A 23,613-nucleotide genomic window follows, 5' to 3' on the forward strand; every position below is an offset into this window, starting at 1 on the left:
CACGATGCACATGCAATCTCGCAACCAGCAGGTAGACACTACAAAGGTTTTACTGCTCATTGGGCGTCATGCCAGCGCTTTAAGGCTACCTAATTGCCACTATGGCTTTTCTATTCTAGAGAAACTGATTTCATTCTTTCCCAGCCTCTGCACAATTGACCTGGCGTCCATTCCTTGCACCGACTAGTTACATTCACTTGGCGCTAGGAGTGCCGTAATATTCAAATATGCAAAATGGACTTTATAGGGCCCGAAGACCGGGTTCGCAGGGGACAATCAGCACAACGACCAGCCGATCATAGAGCGCAAAATGCATCTACCTCATCTTCCTCAATGCATGGGAGAAAGATCTCGGGGTCGTCGTTCCTTTCTCTTTCTGATTCTAGTACCGAGACTCTTCACGTATCTGAATCTGAGCCTGAGCCAAGTGGCCTTCAAGTTCCTAATGTCGTAGCCTCGAGTGGGCAGAGCAACGTTCACACGGAGAGGTTGTTGATCGCTGCTGCACCATTTCCTGGCACGGCAGCACGGAGGGTATCTTTCTCAAGGCCGTTCTCACCCGAAAGACCACCTCCAGTCTCGCCGTCATTTGGCCGGGTTCATTCAACAGCAACAACATGGTTCAAGCCACCGTCTGCATCCGTGGATCCGCACCTATCGCGGTGGGACTTCAGAAATGCCGACAACCCAGACACTACGTCTGATATTATCGATGACTATCTGGCACCCCGGACGCCTGTTAGGTCAAGAGCCAATTCGGTAATTTCTAGGTTGTCAGTTGAGCTTGCACCTGAAGCAGTCGGATTTTCAAGGGCATTTCGACCTATCGTGCCACCACCAAGGTTGCTTGCGCTGAAGAAGGGCGGTCGTCATGTGACTACCGCCGCGTTATCGCCAGTTGACTCAATCTCTGCGGCTAGTGCCTCGCCGACTACTCCTAGGACTCCTTTCACTCCCATAACGCCAGGCACCCCCAGGACTCCTTTCACTCCCATCACACTAAGCACCCCCAGGACTCCCCTTACGCCACTGACACCAGACCATACTAAGCCACTACCGCCAATCCCGTTCATACCTTCGACCACAACTATCCAAGAATTTTCTGTTGAAGACGATAAGACAGGCGGAGGTGGCGATGCAACCCAAAAGGACGACGCAGAGGAAGGACAGGGTGTCTTAATAGCTAGGAGAGGCGGCAGAGGTGCGTTGAGAGGGAGGGGACGGGGTGGCAGAAACGGCCGAGTGGGCAGAGGCGGGCGAGGTGCTACATATGGCATGGAATTAAGAGAGGCAGTAGCGTCCGACGTAAGCTCAGAATCAGCTGCTGGGATAGCGGATAGGGGAGGTGTAGAGTCAAAAGCTGGTTCGACAGGCACTGAAGTCACTGGCACGGACACAGCTAGTGAGGGAATCATCGGCGGCACCAGTACAGGAAGTCGGGGCAGTAGAGGTTTGAGAGGTCGAGGTGGCCGTGGCGGCAGAGCTGGTCGAGGAGGTCGAGGCGGCAGAGGGGGTGCGAGAGGTGTTGCACTAGGCACCGCTGGTGAGCAAGTCGTAGCAGATGATCAAAGCGAAAAACAGTCAGCTATGGCCAAAGGTGAAGGAAAGGCTTCCGGAGAAGAAGAGAAGGATGAAAAGGGCGTGAAGCATCCCCGCCACATTCCGCCAGGGCCAATGAATGACCCAGCAAAGAGAAAAGCCGCGAAGAAGGCCAAGACAGGGCAAACTTTTAGAGATTTTCTTGTAAGTTGCTTGGCATGTACGTTGTCTTTCCACTTATGCTAATGAAACAGAGGATATTCTCATATACGACGAAACGTGACCGCTTCTTCATCACCATCTCGACCTTTGGTGCAATCATTTGCGGACTCACCTACCCAGCAATGACTATCGTTTTTGGCAATCTCGTTGGTCATATTACCTCTACCAACTTTACTGGAGAGGATGCGGGTCAGGTCAAGACTTTTCTGACTGGGGTCATCAATCAAGCCGTGCTCTACTTCGTCTATCTCTTTGGTATTCGTTTTGTGTCTGGATACATCGCCACAGTAAGTGTTCTATGCCGGTTTTGTGAGTACTTTTCTAATATCACGTGTCGCAGCTAGGATTCAACGTCATGAGTATACGCGTCTCGTCAACTTTGAGGTTGGCATACATGAAAGCCCTTTTGAGCCAGCGAGTATCATTGTTGGACACACAGCCTCCTGGTCAACTAGCTGCAATAATCACTAGCACTTCCAACGCGCTTCAAGCAGGAATCTCTGAGAAATTCGCTCTTTTAATCCAAAGTATTGCGCTCGTGGTCGGTGCAATGATCAATGCTTATCTTCACAGTTGGAAGCTGGCTCTCGTCACCTGCAGTGGGCTTCTGTTGATCATCCTCACCTATTGTGTCACAACTCCATTTGTCGTCAAGAACCAGAAGCAGGTAGAACAGATGAACATTAAGGCTTCCGGAGTGTCCAGTGAAGCTTTCGGGGCAATGCGCATGATTGCGGCATGTGGCGCCGAGGGGAAAGTGGTAAATAAGTATGAAGGCTGGGTTTCGAAGGCACGGAAGATCGGAATGCGGTTATCCAAAATCGTGGCAGTTCAAAAGGGAACAGGTACGATCAAAAACCTACAAGATAATGACTTATGGCTAACAGTCGTGTGTAAAGTGTTTTTCAGCGTCATTGGAACATTTGCAGTTTCGTGTTGGTTTGCAGCGAGAATGATCGTGGCTGGAGAGATCCCAAACAGCAGCATCCTTATCATGTAGGATACCCGCATATCGTGGCTTAAAGACTAACTAATATATGGTAGGGTCCTCATGAGCATCATGATGACCATTAATGCTCTAAGCAATATAGCGCAACCCGTAGCTGCTGCGTCCCGAGCCGCGCACGCTGCGAGGACTTTGTTCAATGGCCTCGATGCGCCCAAGCCCAAGACGACGGGGAAGAAGGCCCCGGATGTCAGTGCCACAGAAAGGCTCGTCTTGTGGAATGTGAACTTCACATACCCATCCCGCCCTAAACAGAAGATTCTGGACCAGTTTAAACTGGTTATCCCCGCAGGTAAAGTAACCGCAATTGTCGGCCCATCTGGTTCCGGAAAAAGTACAATCGTCAGCCTAATCGAAAGATGGTATGAGTTGGACGGTGCTGTCACTGGCAACAAGCTGGTAAGTAGTTTCAAACTGTTTGGGCTTGAGGTACATGGGTTCTGATATGTAGAGTAGGTGCAATACTTTCGAAACGGCAAAGTGGCATGCGGTGGTGTCCCGCTACACGAGATTGACATGAAATGGTGGAGATCCCAAATTGGTCTTGTGCAACAAGAACCATTCCTATTCAACGACACCATTTACACGAACGTCTCATACGGACTGATCGGAACGGAATGGGAAGATGCGGAGGAAGAAAAGAAAAGAGAGTTGGTAAAGCAAGCCTGTGCGGAAGCTTTCGCGGACGAGTTCATTTCACGGCTTCCCGATGTAAGTACAGTCCACGCAATGTTCTGAACACGAGCTTATTCTTTCACAGGGTTATGATACACTAGTTGGTGATTCTGGTGGTAAATTAAGTGGAGGTCAGCGACAACGACTTGCGATTGCTCGAGCTATAGTGAAAAAACCCAAGATTCTCATCCTAGACGAAGCGACAAGTGCTATCGACGTACAGGGGGAGAAAGTAGTCCAAGCCGCTTTGGATAAGGTCTCCCAAGGACGAACTACAATTGTCATAGCCCACAGACTTTCAACTGTCAAGAACGCGGATACAATTGTTGTGATGAGCAAAGGCAAGGTCGCACAATGGGGAAAGCACAAACAATTGATGGCGAAGAAAAGCGGCCCTTACTACCTCTTGTCACAAGCCCAGAAGTTGACAAGCGGTGAATCTCAAGATGCTGCCCTAGATAATTCTTCCGACACGGCAGTCTCTGAGGATGGGAGATGCACCAAGGATCTCACGGGGAAACATAAGGGCGAGGAAGATGTACGCCCAGCTAGTGAGACTTGTGATGACGATGACGATAACGGCAACGATATCGAGTATGAGTCTAAGAAGCTGACTAAAGTTTTTGGACCGCTGTTGTTGGAGCAGAGGAAGCATTGGATATGGTATTGCATCATGTTCTTTGGTGCTGTCATGGCCGGAGGTATGTAACTCGTTAGTTGATTTTTGATAACCAAACTAACCTCGACATTAGCAAGTGCGCCGCTTCAGGCTTACCTCTTTGCTGCTCTACTTTCATCTTTCAACACATTGGGGCCATATCTATTAATACTGACCAATTTTTGGTGTTTAATGTTTGTTATCCTGGCAGGCAGTGTCGGCATTGGTTATTTCGCGTTGACGTTTGCCGCCACTCGAATCGCCTTTGTGAGTATTATGACGAAGACAGGGAACGAAACTTTTGCTAAATTGAGGTAGATGATTACAACGAGTTATCAGCTTGACTATTTTGGAAGCATGATTCTTAAACCAATCTCCTGGTTTGACAAGGAGGAAGAAAAGGAAGGAACTCTCACGCAACGTTTAGCAGCCGACGCCACGGCGCTTCAACAACTGCTTGGCAACAATCTGGCTTTCATCGTGATTGCTATTTTGAGCATAGCCGGTTGCTTAGCAATAGCTTTCTACTTTGGCTGGAAATTGACCGCGATCTCTTTGGCCGCAGCCATGCCTTTGGCAATCGCCGCTGGTTTCTTCCGTTCGCGAATTGAGAAGAAGTTTCAGAAGATGAACACCAAAGTCTTCGCCGAAAGCGCCAGATTCGCCACGGAATCTATGGGCGCCATCCGAACTGTCACTGCTTTGACTCTAGAAGATACGATCTGTCAGCGCTACGAGAAGATGTTGACGAACCACCTGCACGTGGCGTACCGAAAAGCCCGTCTTGCAACGATCATATTCGCAGCCAGCGACGCTGTACCTCTGCTTTGCATGGCCTTCATCCTGTGGTATGGAGGAGGTCTCTTGGTTAGCGGAGAGTATATCTCCTTCCAATATTTAGTCGTGTACCTGGCCGTCGTCCAAGGTGCGCAAGGTGTCGGGCAATGGCTGAGTTTCGTCCCGAATCTTGGTGCAGCGAAACTTGCAGCTGCTCGTATTCAAGAAGTACGGGTCAGGGAAATCGATCCGGACAAAGGGCTCAAGCTGGGCGATGCCGCCTTGGAGTTTAACGAGAAGCATGAAATAATGGGTCCGGAGATTGCGTTTCAGAATGTATGGTTCAAGTATCCCACTCGGGATGTGCCAGTCCTTTGTGGGATGAATATGACGATAGAAAAAGGCCAATTTGCTGCTATTGTCGGACCATCTGGTAAGTCACATAGTTCCATGGCACGAAATGAAGCTGACACATAGCAGGATGCGGGAAAACTAGCATCATCTCGATTATCGAAAGATTCTACGGCACCAAATCAGGACAAGTTTCCATGAACGGGGTCGATATCCGCGACATAAACATACAAGATTACCGAAAAACCATGTCACTGGTAGCTCAAGAGCCCTTCATGTTCCAGGGCACCATCCGCGAGAACATTCTCTTTGGTGTCGAACCTGAGAAAATCTGCAGCTGCGACCACAATCTTCATGAAGCATGTCGCGACGCCGAAATCCATGACTTCATTATGTCTCTCCCAGAAGGCTATAACACGCGGGTGGGATTCAAGGGTATTCTGCTGTCTGGCGGCCAGAAGCAGCGCATGTCCATTGCAAGAGCTCTGATCAGAAATCCGAGACTACTTCTTCTAGACGAGGCGACTTCTGCCCTCGACTCGGAAACCGAGAAGCTGGTCGAGGGCGTTTTTGAGCGGACTAAGAAGTCCAGAACCATGGTGGTCGTGGCCCACAGGTTGGCAACAATTCAAAATGCTGACATTATCTTTGTCCTCGGCGACGGAAAGGTTGTCGAAAGTGGGACGCATGCGCAGCTGCTCGCGAAGAAAGGCGTTTACTGGAGCATGTGCCAAGCCCAGTCGCTGGAATAATTTAAGCCCGAAAACAGAATCTCAGGCGGCGTCCAGCCAGGGTTTGCCTTGATCTTGTTGGGTTATCGTGTAAATATTGTATCATATGCCAAATCAAAAATTGATTGAAAGAGTCCCAATTCAAACTTGACAACATAAGCATATCTCAGAATGTTTTGGCGGTTGCCAATCGGCATTGCTTCATTCCAGGGCAACGTTAAAGTTGCAAATATCGTCCCACCATACATGTCAGTATGACGATGGGGTCGTGGTGGATCGGCAGTGGGTCACATTATAGTGGAGATCATGAAAGTGCCCAAGAAGTATAATCGACATATATGATCGTCACAACAGTACGAAATCACGGATGAGTCCAAGTGGCAGTTGTTACGAGTATTTATTGTGACTATATAAATATATGTGGATTGGTGAGCTACCATGTTTAGGCAGATGTCTCTGTCTTTAGCGTGTCGTATTGGTTGTCGCGATCAATAGCCGTCTCCCGTCCCACGCCGCCTGCGTTGCTCGACGCAGTCTGGGCAACAAGCTTCGCCTCCGCCAATCGTGCGGGATCGTCCTTGGATCCGATCTCTGTGAAGCTGGCATTGCTTCCGGTACCAAGACTCTTGTCTTCCTTCAGGTTCTTGCCGTGCGGACCTCCGGAAGCTTGCGTATACTGGCTGTCCACGTATGAGGGTGCGGTGCCGGCGTGCGTGCTACCGCCTGAGATGTGGTGGCTACCCTCGTGTGGTCTGGATGTCGATTTGTGCTGCTCGCTGTGGCGGGATGCGATCTCAGAGGTGGATATCTCGTTGTCCTTTTTGAAGGTGCTCGACTCGGCTGCGAGTGAGTCGGAAGCCACGGCTCCGGGACCTTCTTGGGTCACAGGAGCGTTCTGGCCGAGATCGACCTTTTGGCCGTGGCTGGTGGCTTTGTTTCCGGAAGCCATTGTGATGAAGGTGTGTTGTTATGGTGTGAAGGTGTAGGTTTCGTATGATAGATTGTTTCTCACTGAGAAATATTTTAGATATTGTAGTAGTCGTCTCGATTGTATTGTTTAGATTAATGTTTAGAAATTTAATGATGCCCGTATTTTCACTGAGTGTCGATATAGCTGTTAATAAAGACAAGTCCAGCTGAAGCTCAAAACAATGACATCACCACATAACGTCAGAGCTGCGCAAGCATATGCACCTCTCTTGTGATCGATCGTCCTACACACTTCGGAACATAAGAGATATAAAAGTCTCGTGCCTTCATTCGGCAGATAAATTTGGACCTTTTGTGGGTATTGAATTGCTTCATCGCCATTCGCAATGACCTTAGTGGCCTGACGTGCTTGTATCGGCGATGTCACCAGCTGCGGTCAGGGGTCCACTGCACATACCAGGACCACCTCACTAAGAGTAATAGTTAAGTGGAATGGGCGTCGTGCGGATCCCACCCACCAACAACTCATGGAACTTCCATCACCCTACCAGAACATTCTATATTGATGGGTTGGTCATGCTCTCTTCCATACTATATTTGATTATCCATTGCTTATTTCTTTGTTGAGTGTTACTTTAACTATTCCCATACGTCTTCAACATTGAAAGGGAGGTGGAAGAGTACCAGATTCCGAAGCTATTTGCATCGCCTTGATCGTCGCATACAGACCACCAACGCAGATAAAAGCGCCCGCAAGGATTGTGAGTATGTTCACGACAAACATTGCAGGTCTCTCTGCCCATGCACGCCACCCACCTTTGAAGTAGTAGATATCATGGATCCAGAACGCCCCAGCTAGTCCGTACGTGTACCATGCTGCGAACAATGAGGCGGTTATCCCGACAAGATAGTTAAATATGGGTATTCCCACTGCAAAGACAAAGGCGGCGACATTGGCCAGCAGTATCAAGAATGTCCAGATGCCCCACCCAGTGATCGTGTGCGAATGTATATGCCGACTTCGCCTGAACAGCCTGACGAAAACAAGTTTAGCGGCAGCGTGGCTGTATAGGCCTCCAGCGATCAAGAAGTTTGGAATGGCCAGCCCGAAGCTGATTTTTGACCAAAGCGGACTGAGACTCAAAAAGCTGGGACTGGAGACCCCCGATCCAATGTACCAGTATGTAACAACAGCAAAGGTTATGTAGAAGGCTGTAGACACAATCTGAAGTACCCAGGCAGCTTTCATCGCATCCTGTGGTTGCTTCATTTCGGAAATGAGAATGAAGAACATAAAATGCCCTGCATATGCGAACACTGGGTTCGTGATACTGGTAAATGCTGAAGTGAAGTTCGTCGTGATCACCACGGCAATATTGCCAGGAGCAACTGGTGAAGCTCCAGCTCCGGCCATTCCCACGATCCCAGCCACGATGATTGAAGCTGCCGCAGCGACCGATAGCAAGCTCATGTTACCTAACGTACGAGGAAAGCTGACCAGTGTCACTGCGACAGCGAAAATACCCGTAAAAGCAAGCGCACATAGTTTGCTTTCGGATAAGACGGTGAGAGCAAGCTGCCCGGCCAGCAATTGGGAACCCGTGGCACAGATAGCGAAAATGATCGTGCCACCTCCAAGAATCTCTCTTCCGATCGGTCCAAACATAACCATGCCAGCATCTCCCATGTTATGGACTTCTGGATGCCTTAGCTTGAACTGGATTAGTGCCCATGCCGTGTAGGTAGCAAAGGCCCCAAGAAAGAAAATGACGATGACACCAGGAATGATGCCAACAGCGGCCAAGCTGCTAGGTAAGCTGAGCATGCCATTTGATACGATCTCGGTGATCATGAGAAGCGCAACTACTGGCCAAGTGAGAGTCTTGTACTTGATGTCATGTCCAGTTTCCTCCCCGAAAACATCATCAACAAAGCCGGGCCCGGTGTATCCACTTCTATTCCGACCGTGTCCGGTTTCCGCCTGCACTCCGGCATCAGAATGACCATAATTGGGGTACCCTGCCTTTCCCTCTCTGGGCTCGCCTGGGTGGTATATGTTACTAGCCATGCTGGGCTGACTGTAGCAATTCTGCTTGTGATAGGCCAGCACTCCCTATCCACGGTGCAGCTGTGGTATCAACAGTCAGTGCCTAGTGCCCGACGAGCCGCGATCAGCCGTCCACAGCTCAAGAGATCTCAGGAGGTCAGGGCCACAATGGGAGTCGAGAATCTACAGCTATGGAGAAGAAGCCCTGTTACATTTGACATCTAATCGTCAGAACTATTGTCATTTTGGTAGGTTTGATGACAAAGACTGGGGAATGCCCCGCGCAATCACCGGAGTGTCTCACAGGCGTGCGACCGGCACCCACCGATCTCCCTGACGATATCTGCATCATGCGGGGTTATCTCAGCATGTGTCGATGCAACAGGTAGCACTATGCGACGCTACCTGATGATTACCAAAATCAACCTGCTCCCAATCTTGATAACGATTGGCAGGGGTTGTGATGGTCACGAAGGTTGATGGCCACCGTGCCAAAGCCAGTTAGACTGCCTATTCGGGAAGGAGCATGCTTGGTGTTTCCACCAAATCAAATAAGCACAATGACCCTTGCCTTGAGATATACCGCGTTTTGGGGTCTCCCGAGAATGTGCAAGCAGCCATTGTTCCTGCCAATTGAATGCTTCTTCGGTCCAATCGTTTCATGTGCTAATCGACTCTCGACGTACCTGATTGCCACTGTTCCGCCAGGTGTTCCTGAGTGCCGACTCCACAGCCGTTGTTCCATGCTACGATTGCTGTAAATCAACGTGCAGTCCACGCCGACAGCCTACGTGAACGGTTATCGGTGTAACAGGCGAGGATTATTAAGTCGGTAACGATTTGTAAAGACAATGGCGTTGATGCTGACCACAGGCGGCTAAAGGACGGGTTTTACAATCACTTCGATTCCGCAAGCTTTACTTGTCTCCGTATGGGGTCGCCTCAATAGGTCACTTTTTGTCTTGATTTATGAGTACATCACTTTCCAACATCGTCCACAACGCACAGTTTGCATATTTAGTGGCCACCAAAATTTCAAGTTCGCGCGTATTTCACTACTGAAATGTTGGCACTGGTTGCCCCTTATTTATAACCAGGTATGCGCTAGTTGTGGCTGCACGCTGTGCCGTACGCAGTGGCCATCCGGATGACCGTCAGCAAAGGCGGTCAATCCTCATCAATGATGACAGCTCTACTAACCTAGTAATGAGCTCTTATATCTTGCTCATAGCTGCACTGCAGACCAATAAATTTGATACGCCGATGACTGGTACGTCTTGACAAAGGAGAGCCATCATACATGAGAATCGAAATTACCACCATGGGTGCCGGACTAGGCTTGCACGGCGTCAACTTGCCATCCCAGTATGAGATTCGGCGAATACAACCCGAACATGAGGATTGGTGCCGCGCATTGATGCTTCAGGGAATGCTGCTCCGCGCCCCGGTCTGGCGACCCATCATCAGTGAGCCGAAAGTGAAAACCATCCTTGAATCTTTCCAGCTCCTAGAGTCGTACTACACATTTCACTTCAGAAACGGTCTCTCCTACGCGCTGTACGATACCGAGTACAAATTCAAACGTCCAGAATCAGTGAAGACGGGAGGCGCACTGTACTGGGACGAAATCGACATCGGGGACCCGGAGTTGGAGGAGAAGGGCGAGCAGCTCATGCTCGAGAAGATGGACTTCCCGATCGTTGCGCTAGCACTATCGTATGACATGTTCGAGCCGCCACCCAGGGAAGCCTTTGGCACGATGGCGACCGTGGCGCCGCTCTGGGGCGCGATGATAGCTCAGTACGGTGAAGCAACAAATGGCATTGGAGATTTTCCAAAACCGACGTCGTCTGGGCAATACGCTCACCGGTCCGGCTGCGTGACGCGGGCGGACTATGAAGGACAAAACCTTGGCAGGTTGTTCACGTGGTGGGTCATGTTGGAGATGTCATCGAGAGGGTACCAGGGACTCGCAGTGGGAGCTGGCAACTCGGCAATAAGCCGGATCTGGTTACACCCTGACGTGCCATTCCTCAGCAAGATTCTCATGACGAACGATATGGGTCAGATAGAAATCGAGATGAACGGAGAAAAGGTCTTACCGTTCAGGGAGGTCGGGTTCCAATTCAATTATTTGCTCTGCGACTTGACAGACAGAAGGACTAGATCTCTTCCAAAGGATCCCTTCAAAACTATCGCCACAGGAAAATAGAAATCGGCAACCAAAGGATATCTAGGTTTACTGATATACAATTGCCTTTTAAAGTATGATACAGGAAGATAACAACAATACAACCACTTTTATATTACAGCAAATCAAGCTCAGGAAGTGAAGGTGTACTCAGGAATACTGATGGTGTCAACAGTCCAAGTCTTACCTCCGTCAACGGTGACCAAGTCGCCAGTGACGCCATCACCCTTGCCGAGGGTGTTGATGTAGTCGGGGTCAGCCACATCCATAATGATAGTGGTGTTGATCCACTCTGAGATACAGGTTAGTGAAATTATTCGAAGATCTTGATATGGTCACTTACTGTGAGCGCCAACCGTACCACAGTTAGACTCGGCGCACTCAACGGCGCTGCCCCAACCCTGGGCGTGTCCGTCGCTAGTAGACAGAGTGGAGACGGCATTGCCATTGATCGAGACGGTTTGTGTGTAATTTCCGGTCGAGTCGTCGAACTTGTCTGGAGAAGTTATCAGTAGAAGACTTGTTTCACATAGCGGTGCTGCTTACAGTGCATTGTTATCTGGTCGGCGGCTTCCGCAGTGGCAGAGTCTCCCTGGACAGGCATCTGTGTGGTAGCTGCCAGGCGTTAGTACGAGTGCATCAACATACTAGCAGGACCCGATGTTACGAACCGCTGGTGCTCAGGAGCGTGTAGGCGTAGATACTCCAGTCATCGGACTCCCAGCTATCGGCGATGGACTGGATTAAGTCGCCATTGGAAGTACCCATGCCAACCCAGAGAGAAGCATCGCCCTGGTTGTTCGTAGGGGCCTTGGGGAGGACGAGGGTAGAGCTCGCCTCGCGGATGAAGGAGTCATCGGCGACAGGACCAGTGCTGAATGCCGGGCCCATGGCGGCGTTGACCGACACAAAGCCAACGGCGGCGAGAGCGGAGAGGATCTGGTTTGAAGAAGGCATCGTAATTGGTGATGTGAAAATGCGGTGATGGCTTGAATGGAAGTTGCACGGGAAAGTTGCTGTCTAGCTATGAGGCTCTCCTCGACTTTTGATATAAGAAGGAACACCAAGATATCGTTCATTTGCACTCCCGGAAAAGCAAAATTGTTCTAACTGGTGGAGCAAATATCTACCCCGGACAAGCCCCTGACCATATGGATATACCGTATGTAGTAGACTGTTCGGAGAAAAGCGACCCATCACTTGAACATATCGGACCTGGTTCCGCTAACTCGACGTAGCATACATAGACTGCCATCAGAGAGCGATTGCTGGTTATTCGCGCGCAGAAGCCAGGCTGACCGTTGCTGTGGTGGGACTTGTTACTAAATTGATTGCATCTGAGGCGGATCTGATCCTTAGTATTTGTCACTTTAATTGCCGGAGTTGTTCTCTGTTGCAGCTCAGTAGCCCACTGCAATTGCTTAACTGATGCACCCTGTCGCAAGATCGACACGGGGCTTGTGGGGATAGTTAACGTGAAACCTGCTGCCTCTAGCGCTGGGCACAGGGAGCTGGGGACGAATAAGCAGTGTCGATTATATTAATTCGGGGCTTTCAAATTCAATGCTTAATCCAGCCACACTCACAGACTGCCAGCATCGTGTGACAAGTGGAATGGTTCAAGGACTAGGCTCAGCTAATGGTTTCTGGAAGAGTGAAATGAGATCATTCTGACACCGATTCTGGCAGTGCTTCTCGTATATAACTAGAAGTGCCGGAGACATTCATCAATGAGACGGATGCCAAATGCTTCGAGGTTGAGTGGAATTTATCAATTGGCAGGGCTGCACCTCCAAAAGAAGATTAACCGTAGACTAGAATATGCTTGCAAAATTGGTCAGAGATGTTCAACAATCCCATGAGGAGAGATGACTTAACTGGCTTTAATAGTCGCTTTCGTGGTTCGCGTCCAACCCGGTCCGCTTTCTGACTGTGCTTGATGTCTAAAAACTCTGGTGGTGATCGCCTCTCTTCATAGCAGTATTCATCGTCACTTGGAAAATACTCATCGTCGTTTCTATGGCGCCGATGAGAACTGTGCTTGGTTTGTTGTCTAGACTGGCCATCACCTCCTTTTTCCGTGTATATTCATGAATTTCTACTTGGCCCAGGTACAGACTTCAGCGTTGAGTTGAGCTCATTATAGCACTTGTGCACCAATGTTAACTCTCAATGCCTAGCGACAAGCTATCCCAACACAGTGGCTGTTTTCTTCTGCCCCACTATTTCGAATGCTGCTAAAGTCCAAAGCAGTCACTGAGGTTAGGCGCTAGATTTCTCATGCCTATTGTGAACCTCTGCTTATCGTACATCGAGGCCAACTGCGTTCTATCGTTGATGAGCCATCATGCAGGCCCGAATAAGTTGACATCATCACCCTAGCACTCCTTGTTTTTTTAGCATGGCGACACCATCGATGCCGAAGGCCATCCCTGCGGGTAGTTTGTATGGGTGCCCATTACCGAACTTGAGTTCTATGCCAGGTCGGTTGAATATGCTGGTGGAAAATGCTGGTTTCCTGTTAATCAGCATGCTAAATCAAGAGAATTGAATGCCTACAAACAGGAAACCTTCTGTTTTACCATAAATGGAACTTTTTCTTAGTTAGAATTAAGGACAACATAGTTGATTAGCTAACTTTCTATGCCAGGTATATTAAAAAAAATAAAAAAAGACACTCCTAGTCTAGGCGATAGGCCACCATTATACACGTTTCTGTAATGATCCTGACGAAATTACTATCTCCACTACGCGTCCAATCTCTTCTTCGCCTGGAAAACCACAAATCCAGGATTATCCACAAAAGGTTTCCAGAAGTCAGGGTCTGCCTTGACCACAGACGTATCCTCAGGGGCAACCGACGAGAAGTCAGTGAGCCCATACTTCTCCGGCAAATCTGTACTCCCCGTCATACTCAGGTTGATTGAACTCGCCTCAAACTCGAGCGGAGGGTCTAGCAACAGGGCGTAGCGGTAATTGAGGCCATCGGCCGTCTCCTCGAACGCCGAGGTTAGGGTACCGTATCGGCCGTCCGACGCCGCGCTTCGAGGGTCTCCGAGGCGCACGCCTATGAAACGGCCGCCGGGTCTTAAGTATACCGCCACGTTCCGCCACATGCCCTCGTACTCGGCGAGATCGTGGGCATGGTCGAATGTCCAGCCCACCAGGACCAGGTCGTATGACGGCCGAAGAGGCAAGTGCGTCAGGGCCCGGGCAACGTCGCCGATGTGCCAGGCGATCACAGCCCCCTCGCGACCAATCGACTTCTCTACCTCCTGGCCTGCCCGCATCATCTCGATAGAGATATCGACTACGTCTACCGCGGCCGCGCCGCCATCGACGGCTATGCGCGCCTTGAGGCCACTGCCGCCGCCGAGGTCCAGCACCGTCAGTCCCGCACAGTCCCCCAAGGCAGATCGGAAGAGCTCTGTTTCCAACTTGGCAAAGGGCAGTTGTGCGGCGTGATCGCTGTATCGCCCGCCTTGGCTGTCGTACTCTTTGACTAGTTGGCTTTCCATTATTATGTTGTGGGGAGTAAGGCTAGGTAAAGTTTTGACAAGGTAGCTAAGGTGGGAAGAGGATGGAAAACGTCACAACTCTCGCTCTTCTCAATTTCTCTATACCCCTCTTTTCATCATGTCTTAAGAGTTACACAACAAGGAGTCATGCCACAATTGCAAGAAGGCGTCCAATCAGATGTGGTTGCAAAATGCTTAGATGCGATCAAGGAGGGGAATGCATAACATCCCTTTAACCGCCGTATCCGTTGTGGGAGCCCAAAACTGCTCGAGAGAACCTAAACGGCCCATACAGCAGTGGTCATTGGCACTTAATGGAGTTAAGTAGAAGATAGTTTAGCCTTACGCACTCCAGTTATCTCGTCATCAAATCTTAATGACCAAGGAAGGACTATAGGCAAGGGATTGCATTCAGCATTCAAATTATCAGTTCAATCGCAACGGACTGTAATCTCTAACCTAGAAGCTCGATTGGTCAAGGTGCTGTTATTTGAATAGTATGAGAATAGGCGTAACCTGATTAGGAAACTGTTAAGCGATCTACTCGTAGACTAGTGTAGCTTCATTACTTCTATACAACTATCTCCTAAGGTAAAATACTAGAAGTGCATATTTGAACCAAAAGCCCACGACTGGCACTTCTACTAATCGGGCCCACTTTTTTACACGTGTAAGGTAGATGTTAATAGCCTTTAATGGATAATTCCGTATGGATACTCATCCTGTCGGCGGAAGTCTTCCAGTATCTTGGTCTCCTTATCAATGATTGGTAGGTTTGATAGTTCGAGTTACGCTTAATCTTCGTGCTGTCGCCAAAATTTTTATCACTGTTAATTGTTTACCACCCGACTTGTAGGTTGTTTGGGTTGCTGATTTAAGTCAGCCCTCCTTTCCGTCGGGCTAAGGAATGTTTGAGTTGTCACTATTCACCTCACTGCGTTCAGCACATGCTGTGCCTGTAACTGCAATTCACATCTTCTGCCTCTCCCGGCAGGGCCAAGGTTTAAATGCTAGTATTAGGCTACAATGTAGATTTAACTATGAGTATCCAGTTAGTAGATGAATATTTTCAAGTGCAATTAAAAACAAAGGGACACATAGTTCGAATCGTTAGATACGGGCATCGTAGCATTCGATTTACTTCATTCCGGGGTTCTGTTTTTGTTATTTTATTTTCTTTGACAATTTTTTCTTTTTCTTTTTGCAACATGATGCTATCATCAGTTTATTCCCATTCTTATCCTCACACTTGCTCACAGCTTCAACCAAAGATGGTGGGTTTACATCAACTGTCCTTGATTATGTCTCTCAACTAGTTCACCGGTAGCCTAGCCTTTGTCCCTTTGCGCTTGCTCCAGTCATACTGAGTGTTTACCAGTTTCAATCTCTTCTGTTATGAGATCTACAAGCTGAGCCTACCCGCACTGTTTGCCACTTAAGTATGTAATATTGCCTCCACTGCATTCTTGACTCCCGCAAAGGGTGCAATAGGGCAGCTTCTCCGGGGCCCAACCAACGTCAGCACCAGCCTCCACCCCTCAAAGACAGTCAAGAGCACACAGTCCACAAGCTGTAGTGTCTTCCGACAACAACGGAAAAAATTCCAATTGGAATGAGTCCAATTCCCACGTTGTTAGCACCATTTCCCACTGCTTTCAAGGCCGAATACATCCGTGTTTCGATCGTCCTTCTTCAGCCAAGGTCAGGACCAGGAAAGACAGCAGCGGAAGACATCCCCAACATGACTCTAAGCCAACTGCATCCCGCTGTCTAGTATTTCCAAGTGAATCTCGCCCAGCAACGTTTGACAACTGCGTCCCTTGTGAAAGCCCCCGGTTTCAACTTAAGTACGCGCCCCCGTATCCCACCGTGTTTGCATGCCCTCTGGTACCGGCTGCGCCTTTGCAAAGAGCCGTCAAAAAAAAAACCCTCTAGAGACCATTCGGGCTCGTATAATGTCTTAAACGCAGCACTGATTAGTATGTTGACTGAAGATGGCTGGTCGCTTTCCTACTCCTTATCAAGCACGGATTCGACCCACCCTGGTACATTTTCTTATCATTAGTGCGCAGAGCTGCATATACGAGCCAAAAAGGACTGGTTGGCCATTCCTGGTGTTATAATACTATCCAATGATTTAAATATCCAGCTCGACTAATGACGAAGCGGTAGCCAGATAACACAAAGGTCATACGGTTTAATGCGACGTGCAGTCATCATGAATGAACGGCTTCTCTCCTCTCTTCACCCGCCACCGATTCGTCGCCTCTAACGCCCCCGGCAACCCTCCAAATAACCACCCCCATTTCCTCAGACACCCTTCCGACATCTCCCACCCGGTAATATCCCAGGGTGGCGACCACGCAACGATGCCGCGTCGCTCGACCTCGTCGTCGGGAAAGCCCTCGTACAGTCCGCCGATGCAGTCGACCCACAAATCGTCTTCGTCGAAGGTGCCGGCGGCCCGGATCAGGCGGTCTCGTGCCACGGGACACGGAAAAATGTCAATCCAATCGCCGTGCGGCACTGTTTGTTGAAGGGTGGTGGGCAGGAGTGTTGGAGGGAGCAGTTCGGGCTTGGTGGGGTAGGGGATAACGTGGATAACTTCCTCACCACAGTCGAGCGGCGTGACGAGTATACCCGATATCAGAGTGCGGTTAACGGCCAAGGCGCGGAGGGCGTTGAATTGGAGGAGTGTGATGAGGTGGTCTGGACAAAGGGGGAAAACCATATTGAACTGCTCCTTTTTAGGTTTACGTGGCAGTAAGGGATTTCTCGCATTGTACAGTTGCTTCATACGGGATTTTGGGACGATGGAGACCGATTGCTGCTTAATGTCCCAGCATTCAACCAGCGCTTCTGACCTGATCAGTGTCGCGGTTGTGGCACTGGATGCTTCGGCTTTCTTTGCCGAGGCTTTGCGTTTTCCTGTTGGACTGTTAATTTCCATTTTTGGTAGCCATTGATCGGACTGGTCCTGACCCCTTATTTGGATGAAGAATAGCCAAGACCTTACTTACGGTATGCCCTTGTGTTGAGTCTAGTCTGTGCCCGCCTGCGTGCTGCGGCATCATTGGTCCCAGTCCAGTCATCTTCCTTGCTTGTCGCCTGTACGTGGTGAGCAAGTCATGTCGTCTTGGTGATTAAGAGCGGTTTGGTACGTACCTCGGCCAATTGTGGCATAGACCCGAGTTGGATGTGTGGTGTTAAATTTGCAGGCTGATACGTACTAATCATGATGCTATGTGGACGTTGGCATTGCGGTGATGATGGTATTGGTGATGTACGATGTAAGGTTTTTCGGGCCGGCCAATGCGGTTTATGCAGCCTGCTCACGATGACGAGTCTGACATCTGGGAACGGAGGAATTGATATGCCTACATACTGTTCCGCAGCTGAGGCGCAGGCAGGCAGGGGTTAGTGAGAGAGCACGATCTACGAATTAGCGTCATGCAGCCTGCTCACATCGGGACCAGGATCACGAGCCCCACCATCACACATGCACCACTTGACTGACACACGCAACATTATGTTTTTCCTGAGGGTGGCTGATTTGGACGGTAGCCATGTTGAGAATCGGCAGTGAGCCCCACGCTTCATGCAGCTGGCTCACTCGCTCGCTCTAAATTCTCCTGTTACTCCATCTCTTCAATATCTCCAATTTAAATGCGACGTGATTGGACCAAGGGTCATGCAACTTGCTCACGATATCTGATGCTCGGAATAACATCCAAGATGCAAGTATCTCGGGAATTGTTCAATAAGAGCAATATAAAAAGATCGTAGCAACACCTTGACTCCGTTGCATCTTTCGTATTATAAATAACATAGAAGACATTGAATTATCTACTTCTTAATATTACACATTCACATATTGACATAAGTACTCGTTTTGAACATGACCTTTCATCCCGATACTCTCCCCGATCTCAAGGGCAAAATATTCATAGTCACAGGTGGAAATTCCGGCATGCAAGTCTCTTCTCTCCCTCTCAACACGAAGCCCAAATCACTAATCTCACCGGCATACAGAGGCTACTACACCGTAGCCCACCTAGCAGCACACGGCGCCCACGTTTATATGTGCGCCCGATCCTCAGAGAAGGGCACATCAGCTATCGCCACCATCAAGAAAATGCACCCCTCAGCCAACATTGACCTCCTACAAATGGACCTCATGGACCTCACCAGCGTCGTAACGGCCGCCAACCACTTCCTCACCCTCGAAACAGCCCTGCATGGCTTGGTAAATAACGCAGGCATAATGGCGACGCCATTCGAAATGACCAAGGATGGCCACGAGGCCCAGTGGCAGACCAACTACCTGGCGCACTGGGTTTTGACAGAGCACCTGCTTCCTCTGATGCTGCGGACCGCCAACAATCTTCCTTCCGGCAGCGTGCGTATCGTCAACCTCTCTTCATCGGGCCACTTGGGCGCACCCAAGGACGGCATCAATTTTAAGGATCTATCTCTCAAGGATAGCGACCCGTGGCTGCGGTACGGACAGAGCAAGCTCGCCAACATTCTGCACACCAAGACCCTGCACAAAACGTACGGGCCCGGCTCTCCCACTGTGCGGAACGGGGAGGGCGAGATCTGGGTTTCGTCTGTGCATCCCGGTGTGGTTGAGACGAACATTGCCGCGTCGGTGGAGGAGTCGGGTTCAAGCATTACGAGTGTTTTATGGGTCTTACGCATGCTTGGATTGATAAGGCCTGCCGATAAGGGGTCATGGACCAGTTTGTTCTGTGTAGCGAGTCGGGATATGAAGGCGGAGCAGAGCGGCGCGTATCTCGAAATTACCGGCAGGTTTGGGGAGCCGTGGTGGCAAAGCGGTGCGGCGAAGGATGGGAAGCTTGCAGAGAGGTTGGAGGAGTGGACTGGGGAGGTGATGAGGAAGGAAGGCTGGGTTCCGTAATGGCGTCAACTGCGGTTCGGTCTTTTCCGATTATATTGATGGATTTATTGTTTCATACTATCGCCTAGTATTATTTTCCTTATTTGGTTACGTGTATTTGTAGAGGCATTACAGTTCTAAGTATATAGTCCAGAATCTAATAACAGTGATTATTCATTGCGTAAGGAGCTATTTATATCTGAACAGTAAAGGCCATCAGACCAATAGCAAACAGGACACCAGCGCATGCGCTTTCCCGAGTCGCATCACTGGTCTCGCTGGGGCTGGCGGAGCTTAGAGTCGTAGTACTCGTGGCGGATGGCTCTGAGGCAGTAGTACGAGAAGCACTTGAGGCAGATGGAGACACAAAGGAGGCCGGTGATGCAGTGGGAGTAGAAGCAGTAGCGCCCGAGGCAGAAGCCGAAGCAGAAGACGCGTTCTTGATGTCGATGGTGAAGGCGGAGTCGCCCGCGTACGACTGCACCGTGCTCTCGCCCGACGTCGTAGTAGTCAAGTCGTCGCTAGAGATAGTGAAGGTTCCCGTAAGCCGTTCCAGGCCCGAATTAATGGTCAGAACCAATCCGCCATCGTCCAACTTGGCGACCGAGATGGTGTATGTTCCGCATTGGGTCTTTCTGACGGCGGGCAGCTCGCCGTTGTCACTCGTCCCCATCGCATCACAGCCCTGTTTGAATTCGGGGTTGTTGCTAGTAACTATGCTGACTTCGTAACTATATCGTGCCAACTATCAGTGTCTAAGCAGTCATAACTTTGTGTGTGTGTGTGTGCATGTAAGGGGGACGGACAAACAGTAGATGCTTCCGGCCGTGCAGGCTGCTGAGAAATCGCTGATCTCGTACTTCAGTTCGGTGGCTTGGCGGGCATCAATGCTGGCTGCCGAGGCCACGGGCAGGAGAACGGCGGCAGTTGTGTACTTCATCTTGTCGGGCGAGTCCAGACGTATGCGAATATTAATGAGCGACGAAGTTGGAGGTAAATGACCGTAGTGATGTTTTGGCTAGTGGGGGCGGGAAAGACTTGAGAAATCGAGCGAAGGTATGACATCGTGACCTGTCATTAAATAAGGAGCCGGCCTTCTCTCAACCAAAACATGTCAGCCAAGAAGTTTGATTGTTCCTACTTGTGATCCATCCATCTCAGCGGCACAGTCGGGACTCGGCACTAACTTTAGGAACATTGGCCAATCAAAATGGTGATCATGGCCCTGCAAGATGCCATTGCTTCAAGTGTCGACTTTGATTGGCACATAGAATCCATGAAAATAGAGCCAAGAACGGGTCTAGTCCACTTTCTAAGGCGTGGTTCCGCCGAGGTTCAACAAGGCGACGAGTGTACCTTCTTACTCTTCTACTGTTCAGTCGCAGGCATCTGTTTAATTAAATTGAATAAAGATCTAACTTCGCTATAATGAGCGGCTCTGGTATGATATATACCCCTTGTAAGGTACGTGAAGGTTGCCTGACGAGTGCCTGATGCTTATGAGCAAGCTATCCCTAGCGCGCTTGGCATATCGCATCAGATACTACACCTACGGAGAAAATAAATTGACCTTAACGTGCCACTTAATTTACGTACAGACAGAAAGTCTCAAGTTCTTACCAGCAGTGCAAATAATTAGCCAGACACATAGTCAATGCCCCAACATTGGTCCCTGGCTTTTAGCGCGGCGCGTAGCAATATAACTTTGTTGCGAAGTATGTCCCAAACGCTTGCAAAATGCCAAGGAGACGCAAGAGGGAAAGTATAAGACCAAAATAGCATGCAAAACAAGACGGCTTCTTCTTACGGTTGATTGACTATCGTTTAGTATCCACTCCAGGTGGCACACCAAAGCTGCTAGGTCAGGTATGTCATAAGAGCAACGAGTAGAAGAAGGCACAAGCCCACACTAAAATTAGACTGCTCCTAATCTACCAAGAGACTCCCAAATTAACGATATAATAAGGTAAAATAGAGTCAACTGAAGAAAGTCCACGCCCATGTATTAAAACATTGCAATGAGCGACCATCGATTAAGTTAATGATATAATTAAATTGCTCTATGGTCAGTAATAGAAGTAGTAATTGCAATAGGTCACTATGGTTGGGGTTTCAGTGTGTGAGAGCAGCCTGTGCATTCCAGTAGCTCCTGGTCTCAGTTATAGAATGGGGTTGCTTAATTGCACGAAGGACATTGCAAAGTAATGCAATAGAAATGTGTATCCCCAGTCGTTCTCTGTCGCCATGACCTCATTTATCCGTGTTCCATTTTGCTAACTGTCGTAAATCCACATTCTTCCCAGCATCCATGAGTCCTTCATGCCCTTACAAGTGCTTGGTGCACTCAATTGCTACTCTACCCTAACAAGGTAGGAAATTCTCGGCGTCTTATAAATTGACACGGCTTGGCCTGAGGTGAAAGAAGCTTCGCCAAAGTTGCTTGTGCAACGTTGTGAAGGCTCCAATCGGTGCGGGGAGGAGAAGGAGATGTCGGAGTATATTTGCGGGGGCTCACATCCTTGCCTCAAGATTCGCTTGTTTGCAAGACGGGAGGTGGATACGAAATGCAGTGTGCAGAGGTAGGCAGAGTCGGTGATTGTGGAGTGCTTTTGCGCAAAGGGGCCATCTTTCTTGACTCGAAAGTCTTTTTGTGAAATTAATAGGTACGTGTTGCCGGCGGCGAAGGACATGAAAAAGGAGAAAAAGATTTTGCTCTGATCAGAGTCGGCGCTAAGGGTGGTGTGAGCGGTGGTAAAGGAGTTAATTAAGTGGTCTGTGTCGGTGTTACAGACCAACGAAGTTAAGCAAGCTCGGCTCTTTGCCGCTCAACTTTCGATTGTTGCTGCTTAAGTTAGCTTGTCAGTTGGGCGACCTGTCAATGGACTTCCGTCAGCTTAACCTGGTATTGTTGGCAGTGTGTTGCTTGACTTGCTTCGCAGGCTGATCATATAGGAGCTTGCAGTTGTTGCTTATGACGTGATTTCAATACTCATCGCGAAATAAGAACTCTTTAGAGCATTTTTGACAAGTACGACTGGCTAGAGCTTCTTGCTTCTGACCCTTTTTGGTAGCTTAGTCTTGTTGACGCTAATGTTCCTTGAGTTACGGCTGCGTGGAAAGTTCTTTGGATCACGCCCGACATGACAGTCACGCCACGGACACTAGGAGCAACAAGAAGAGATCACTCTTATTCTTTTGAATATATTGTGTCGGCTTGCCAATCGGAGGACTCATGGACTACTCACCCAAATGGTTTCCGCTCCGCCCGCAGAGTATTGTCGTAATGGTGAGGCGCGACCTTGTTTGCATCAAAGCTCGCTGACAGTTCGTCGGCAGCTCATGTACGTCCTGGGGGTGGGATTTGACCTCGGCCTACCACAATAGATATGGTGAAACCGTCCACCAAGCCGGTTTTCACGATAAAATTCTTTGGCAGTTAGCAACCAATCAGCGAGGGGAGAATTGCACCATGCGCATGGGGCCGTAAGCTTCGGGCGATGCTCCTAGTCAAGGGACCTGTGAACAGAGTCAAATGGACAATCTATTGAGGATTATTTTAGGTTAAAGGCACTAAAGGTCCATTGATAGTGGGATAAAAGTATCTCATGTTGCCTTCCAACAGAATAGTCAACCGCCTTGATAATCTTGACCAGCTGATAACAAGTGAGCTACCACTAACACTCGACATTGCGGTCTTGCGTCGCGATCATTACGGCGTCGGTGCTGCGCGACCTGCCCATGTCGATGACGCGACCAACCCTACCGACGACCAATCTTACATGCCGTCGAGAGTTATTTCAGACGTATAGATGACCGGGTGGGCGTGGAAGCTCGTAAATGAAATTTGTGCCAATGTGAAGCGGCGTGCAAATTCCCGATGTATTCCTATGTAACTACTTGTAAGATGACAGCTCGGTGCCGTTGACAAGTTGCAAAGCTGTCGGATTGGGCTCCTGGCCGTCCTTGAACTTTTTCATGACTTTCATGATGTAATACTATTAGTGCCAGTTGGCCATGTGGAAACTCGTATATATCATCACGGGAGATCGGGCAAGGATGATTCAGTTC

At 49.3% G+C, this 23,613-nt stretch overlaps 10 protein-coding genes across 10 annotated transcripts; 3 read left to right on the forward strand and 7 right to left on the reverse strand.

Moving 5' to 3' along the window:
- Positions 1–1,757: 1,757 nt before the first annotated feature.
- BKA67DRAFT_521528 (ABC transporter-like protein) lies at positions 1,758–5,980 on the forward strand (the record flags this gene model as incomplete). The annotated part of the gene is made up of 9 exons (XM_046098283.1): positions 1,758–2,048; positions 2,102–2,606; positions 2,661–2,757; positions 2,806–3,166; positions 3,224–3,478; positions 3,528–4,143; positions 4,195–4,367; positions 4,419–5,310; positions 5,355–5,980. 9 exons carry the CDS (start codon positions 1,758–1,760, stop codon positions 5,978–5,980), a joined length of 3,816 nt encoding a protein of 1,271 aa, XP_045956601.1.
- Positions 5,981–6,401: 421 nt separating this feature from the next.
- On the reverse strand, positions 6,402–6,908 carry BKA67DRAFT_661071 (uncharacterized protein; the record flags this gene model as incomplete). The annotated part of the gene is made up of 1 exon (XM_046107751.1): positions 6,402–6,908. One exon carries the CDS (start codon positions 6,906–6,908, stop codon positions 6,402–6,404), a length of 507 nt encoding a protein of 168 aa, XP_045956602.1.
- A 636-nt stretch (positions 6,909–7,544) lies between these two features.
- On the reverse strand, positions 7,545–8,957 carry BKA67DRAFT_538145 (transmembrane amino acid transporter; the record flags this gene model as incomplete). The annotated part of the gene is made up of 1 exon (XM_046100435.1): positions 7,545–8,957. One exon carries the CDS (start codon positions 8,955–8,957, stop codon positions 7,545–7,547), a length of 1,413 nt encoding a protein of 470 aa, XP_045956603.1.
- A 1,300-nt stretch (positions 8,958–10,257) lies between these two features.
- BKA67DRAFT_661073 (uncharacterized protein) lies at positions 10,258–11,148 on the forward strand (the record flags this gene model as incomplete). Its single annotated transcript, XM_046107752.1, has 1 exon — positions 10,258–11,148. One exon carries the CDS (start codon positions 10,258–10,260, stop codon positions 11,146–11,148), a length of 891 nt encoding a protein of 296 aa, XP_045956604.1.
- A 55-nt stretch (positions 11,149–11,203) lies between these two features.
- On the reverse strand, positions 11,204–12,438 carry BKA67DRAFT_352741 (uncharacterized protein). Its single transcript, XM_046096375.1, has 4 exons — positions 11,799–12,438; positions 11,674–11,742; positions 11,471–11,623; positions 11,204–11,419 (listed from the first exon to the last, which is right to left on the reverse strand). Exons 1-4 carry the CDS (start codon positions 12,082–12,084, stop codon positions 11,259–11,261), a joined length of 669 nt encoding a protein of 222 aa, XP_045956605.1. The 5' UTR covers positions 12,085–12,438; the 3' UTR covers positions 11,204–11,258.
- Positions 12,439–13,874: 1,436 nt separating this feature from the next.
- BKA67DRAFT_661075 (methyltransferase-like protein) lies at positions 13,875–14,645 on the reverse strand (the record flags this gene model as incomplete). The annotated part of the gene is made up of 1 exon (XM_046107753.1): positions 13,875–14,645. One exon carries the CDS (start codon positions 14,643–14,645, stop codon positions 13,875–13,877), a length of 771 nt encoding a protein of 256 aa, XP_045956606.1.
- A 2,197-nt stretch (positions 14,646–16,842) lies between these two features.
- Positions 16,843–17,771, reverse strand: BKA67DRAFT_521673 (uncharacterized protein; the record flags this gene model as incomplete). Its single annotated transcript, XM_046098299.1, has 2 exons — positions 16,843–17,573; positions 17,666–17,771. Coding segments are annotated over 2 exons (837 nt in total), but the record flags the coding sequence as incomplete, so codon positions are not given.
- A 437-nt stretch (positions 17,772–18,208) lies between these two features.
- BKA67DRAFT_352899 (uncharacterized protein) lies at positions 18,209–19,652 on the forward strand. Its single transcript, XM_046096376.1, has 2 exons — positions 18,209–18,617; positions 18,678–19,652. Exons 1-2 carry the CDS (start codon positions 18,544–18,546, stop codon positions 19,564–19,566), a joined length of 963 nt encoding a protein of 320 aa, XP_045956608.1. The 5' UTR covers positions 18,209–18,543; the 3' UTR covers positions 19,567–19,652.
- Positions 19,653–19,738: 86 nt separating this feature from the next.
- On the reverse strand, positions 19,739–20,485 carry BKA67DRAFT_661078 (uncharacterized protein; the record flags this gene model as incomplete). The annotated part of the gene is made up of 2 exons (XM_046107754.1): positions 19,739–20,276; positions 20,352–20,485. 2 exons carry the CDS (start codon positions 20,483–20,485, stop codon positions 19,739–19,741), a joined length of 672 nt encoding a protein of 223 aa, XP_045956609.1.
- A 1,236-nt stretch (positions 20,486–21,721) lies between these two features.
- BKA67DRAFT_352937 (uncharacterized protein) lies at positions 21,722–22,363 on the reverse strand. Its single transcript, XM_046096377.1, has one exon. The coding sequence runs from the start codon at positions 22,233–22,235 to the stop codon at positions 21,897–21,899; it is 339 nt and encodes a 112-aa protein (XP_045956610.1). The 5' UTR covers positions 22,236–22,363; the 3' UTR covers positions 21,722–21,896.
- Between the last annotated feature and the right edge of the window lie 1,250 nt (positions 22,364–23,613).

Source organism: Truncatella angustata, assembly GCF_020726525.1.
Source record: "Truncatella angustata strain MPI-SDFR-AT-0073 chromosome Unknown BKA67scaffold_6, whole genome shotgun sequence".
Taxonomy (NCBI): domain Eukaryota; kingdom Fungi; phylum Ascomycota; class Sordariomycetes; order Amphisphaeriales; family Sporocadaceae; genus Truncatella; species Truncatella angustata.